Below are 3,679 nucleotides of genomic sequence, written 5' to 3' on the forward strand. Positions count from 1 at the left end.
ATTTTTTAAAGATTCAGACAAACAGCTTCGTGTTCATTCTGATTACGCTGAGCGAACAACCCTACCAACTTTCCATATATGCCATTTAAAAAGAAATACCAAAAAAAATAAAAAAAATAAAAAATATGTAATAAATTTTAACTTACCCTTGCGACAGTACTGGACTGGGTGGCGATGTAAAATAAGACATTGAATTCTGATCGGTGGTTAATAAACCGTAAATATCGCGGTGACTGCTGGCATTAGCGTTCGTTAGTTGGGTAAAACTTTGCAAAGTTGCTACATCGCCCGTTTGCGATAAGGCTGACGAGGGTGATGGACTATTACCGCCCGAACTAACCGAATTATTTTGATGTAAATGATGTATGGTTTGCAGGTGATTGGAAGACGACTGTAAATGAGCCGGAGCAACTACGGTAAGCGTACTTAATTCATGGCCTAAATTTGCACTATGATATGTATCCTTTAATGTTTGAGCATCGACCACTGAATTTAAATTTGTTAAATAACTGACAGCAGTGTGATGATCGTCTAAGCATTCACCTTTCAGTGTATCCTGGATAACTTCATCGATATTGGTCGGAGTGTGCGGTGTATTGGGTGTCGTGCCCACTAATTGCGTATGCTGATGCAAATGCTCATGACCCGTGGGTGCATAAGAGGTAGAATAAAGGGTTGTATTCGAACGCATTGTATCGTCGTGCAGCGTATAAGAAGAAGCGTTTGCTAATGTCGTAGCCGCAGTAATCGCAGCGCCAGGATTAATTAAATGCGCCGGATAATATGCTAAATTTTGCGGATGTGTATGATGATGATGATGATGATGGTGGGAGTGCTGCTGTAGCTGAGTTAAAGTCGATGTCAATAATTGACTTGTAAGATCGTTAACCGACTGAGTATGATTTAATGATAAATCATAGGCACAATTATTATAAACATTCAACCATTGATCGGCGACGGACGGTTGATGCGAGTAATGATGGGCATGTTCTTGTAATTGTTCTGAACTTGTGACGGATTGTTGCGCGCTTTGATTAGCCGATTGCGGAGTTGGAATTCCAATTACCGCTAAATTAAGATTTGGATCACTTGTTGAACTGAGTATATTGGACGTTTGTGAATCGTATTCCACTGTTTGTACACTAAACGAATTATCGGAATGTTGTTGTTGCTGATGATGCTGATGATGCTGATGATGATGATGTTGCTGTTGTTGCGCGTTATGATTATAATTTGTTATAATTACGGTATTATTTACACCACGATAATTTACCGGTTGTTGTTGGTGTTGTTGTTGTAATTCATTGTTTAAAGTTTTCTCAAATTCTTCACAGTTTTCTAATTTTTCTTGATAATTTTCACTAATTGTCGTCGCTGCTGATGTCGTTGCTGTTGTTGTTGTTGCATTTATCACGGATTTTGCAGACAAATTATTGTTATCATTACGATTTATTTGACTATTATTGCTCTCGATATTACACTTATTAACCTTATCAGTTGTTTGCGTATGATGACGATTAATTATCACGGCGGTAGCGGCTTCGCATACGTCACCGTTACAATTATCTTGAAGTTTATCAACAGCAGACGCAGCAGCAGCAGCAGCAGTAGCAGCAGCATCAATTGCAACTGTAGACTTTGCGGTATCGAAATGAATATTCGTCACTGTATCTTTTTCATTTTTATTTAATTGAAAGTTTTTCATATGCTGTGAATCTTCTTCGGCGGTGGTATTTGTTATTGTCGTAGTACGTAACACTGTCTGATTTGATGTTTCGTTGACAACTGATAGGAGCGTTGCTGACTTGCCAGCTAATAACGATAAATTCAAATTTGCTGCGAACCTCGACTCTGATGCCTGGTGTTGTTGCTGTTGTTGTTGATGTTGTTGTTGTTGTTGTTGGTTGTGGTTTTGATGGTGATTGTGGTGATTATGAAAGTGGTGTACTCTCCCCGAACCGATTTGCTCGTTGAGTAGACCTGTTATTGTTGTTGTTGTTGTTGTTGTTACTGCTGCCGCTGTTGTAGTAGAAGACAACGACGATTGCGGTGAATTTGTCGTTTGCATTGGTATTGGTGATCTTTGCTCTTGTCTATATTCTATCTCTTTTCGACTTAATAAACAACCCGCTATTGTCATTGGTTCAGATTCGTTGCTTATAAGCATTTTCGTTGGATATGGACTTTGCTCATTATGAAAAGAAATCTTTTGCCCTTCAATATCCTTCTCATATAATTCCTTACGCTTGCAAATGCTTTTATTAAAACACTCTGTTGCTGTTGTTGTTGTTATTGTTGCTGCTGCTGTTCTTTTTATTGAAGCTTCATTTGCTTCATTTGCCGTAAACAACTCGGCTCCATTTATTAATGCTTTATGTAAATTTTTTCGATTTTGCTTTGAATTTGCTATAGCTTTAGTGATTTTCATATTGGCCGCATTAGTTAATAATGATTTTGCCGTAACACCTTTCAATTTATTTTTATCTTTATTCGCTACACTTTTATTCGTTTTAATATTTGCATTATTTTTAGTGGAACATTTCATGATTTTTTTCTATTTTTCTTTTGCCACTTTTTACTTACTAAGTTTTTGTCATTAACGAATGAATGAATATATGGCACAAATTTTAATATTAATTTTTTTATTAACAATAATATAGTTTTCCCTTTATAATAAATAAAAGAGACAGACAAAAAAAAAAAAAAAGAAAAGAAAAGCAGAAGACTTGTTTCAATAATCCGCTTACACTTTGCTTTACGCTTGAGTTTTTTATTGAAACTGTTTTGTGTCCAAATCGGTCTCGAGCAGAAATCTCAGTGACTTTTAGAAAACAAATCAAAAATGTTTTTGTATATATATATATATATATATATATGCGTGAGTGAGTGCACTCCGATGATGATGATGATGATGATGATGAGGATGTATGTATGCTTGAATTAAGAAAAAGAAAAATTGAATTTTTTTTTTTTGTCTTTTTTTGTTTTAATGTTTTATTACACTTCAATTATAATATTTCATTTTACACAGCCTCCATTTTTTTTTTTTTTTTTTGCTTTTGCTTTACTTTTCATCCTCAGTGCTGCTCTCAGTCTCCTTTAATAAAATTGCTCTCAATTTTATGCGTATTTTCGATTTTAATTTAGAGCACTTCTCTCTCTGTTTGCCTTTCTCTCTCTCTGCCACTTGGCATATCGCTCTCATTCTCTCTTTCAATTAAAGATCGTTTCATTTCATATTCACCACACTTTTTTTGCTCTCTCTCTCTCTCTCTCTCACTCTTACTCTCCCTCTCCTACTCTTTCTCTCTTTCATGCCTAAGATTAAGTTTTTCCGTCCTTGCCTGTCTCATTGTTAATGCTTATCGTGTAGGGAACGCCTCTTTTGTTATTTTTAATTTGTGTGTTTGTTTTCTTTTTTTCATTTTTTCATTTAAACAAGAGAACAAAAACAAAAACCATAATGGCTTTTGTGTTTTATTTAATTTTTAGCGCACAGATTTCTTCGTATGTTTTCATTTAACATATATTATAGAATGTGTAAATAAAATTTATATATACATATATATATAAATATATATATATATATATGCGTGTGTGCTTGTAGTATATATATATATATATATATATATATAATATTTACTGCATACATATATAATAACAAAAATTCTGTCAAATG

General features: G+C 34.4%; 1 protein-coding gene across 4 annotated transcripts in view; it reads right to left on the minus strand.

Annotated features, from left to right (window-relative positions):
* The window catches only part of LOC119639969 (box A-binding factor), a 29,939-nt gene extending 27,397 nt beyond the window's left edge, over window positions 1-2,542 (minus strand). For all 4 annotated transcript variants that reach the window (XM_038037722.1, XM_038037721.1, XM_038037720.1 and 1 more), the window contains exon 1: window positions 147-2,542. In XM_038037722.1, coding sequence (XP_037893650.1) covers window positions 147-2,428 — 2,282 coding nt within the window. In that variant the 5' untranslated portion in view covers window positions 2,429-2,542. The remainder of the gene's footprint in view (window positions 1-146) is intronic.
* Between the last annotated feature and the right edge of the window lie 1,137 nt (window positions 2,543-3,679).

The sequence above is a fragment of the Glossina fuscipes genome, unplaced genomic scaffold (assembly GCF_014805625.2).
Source record: "Glossina fuscipes isolate IAEA_lab_2018 unplaced genomic scaffold, Yale_Gfus_2 114, whole genome shotgun sequence".
Lineage (NCBI taxonomy): Eukaryota > Metazoa > Arthropoda > Insecta > Diptera > Glossinidae > Glossina > Glossina fuscipes.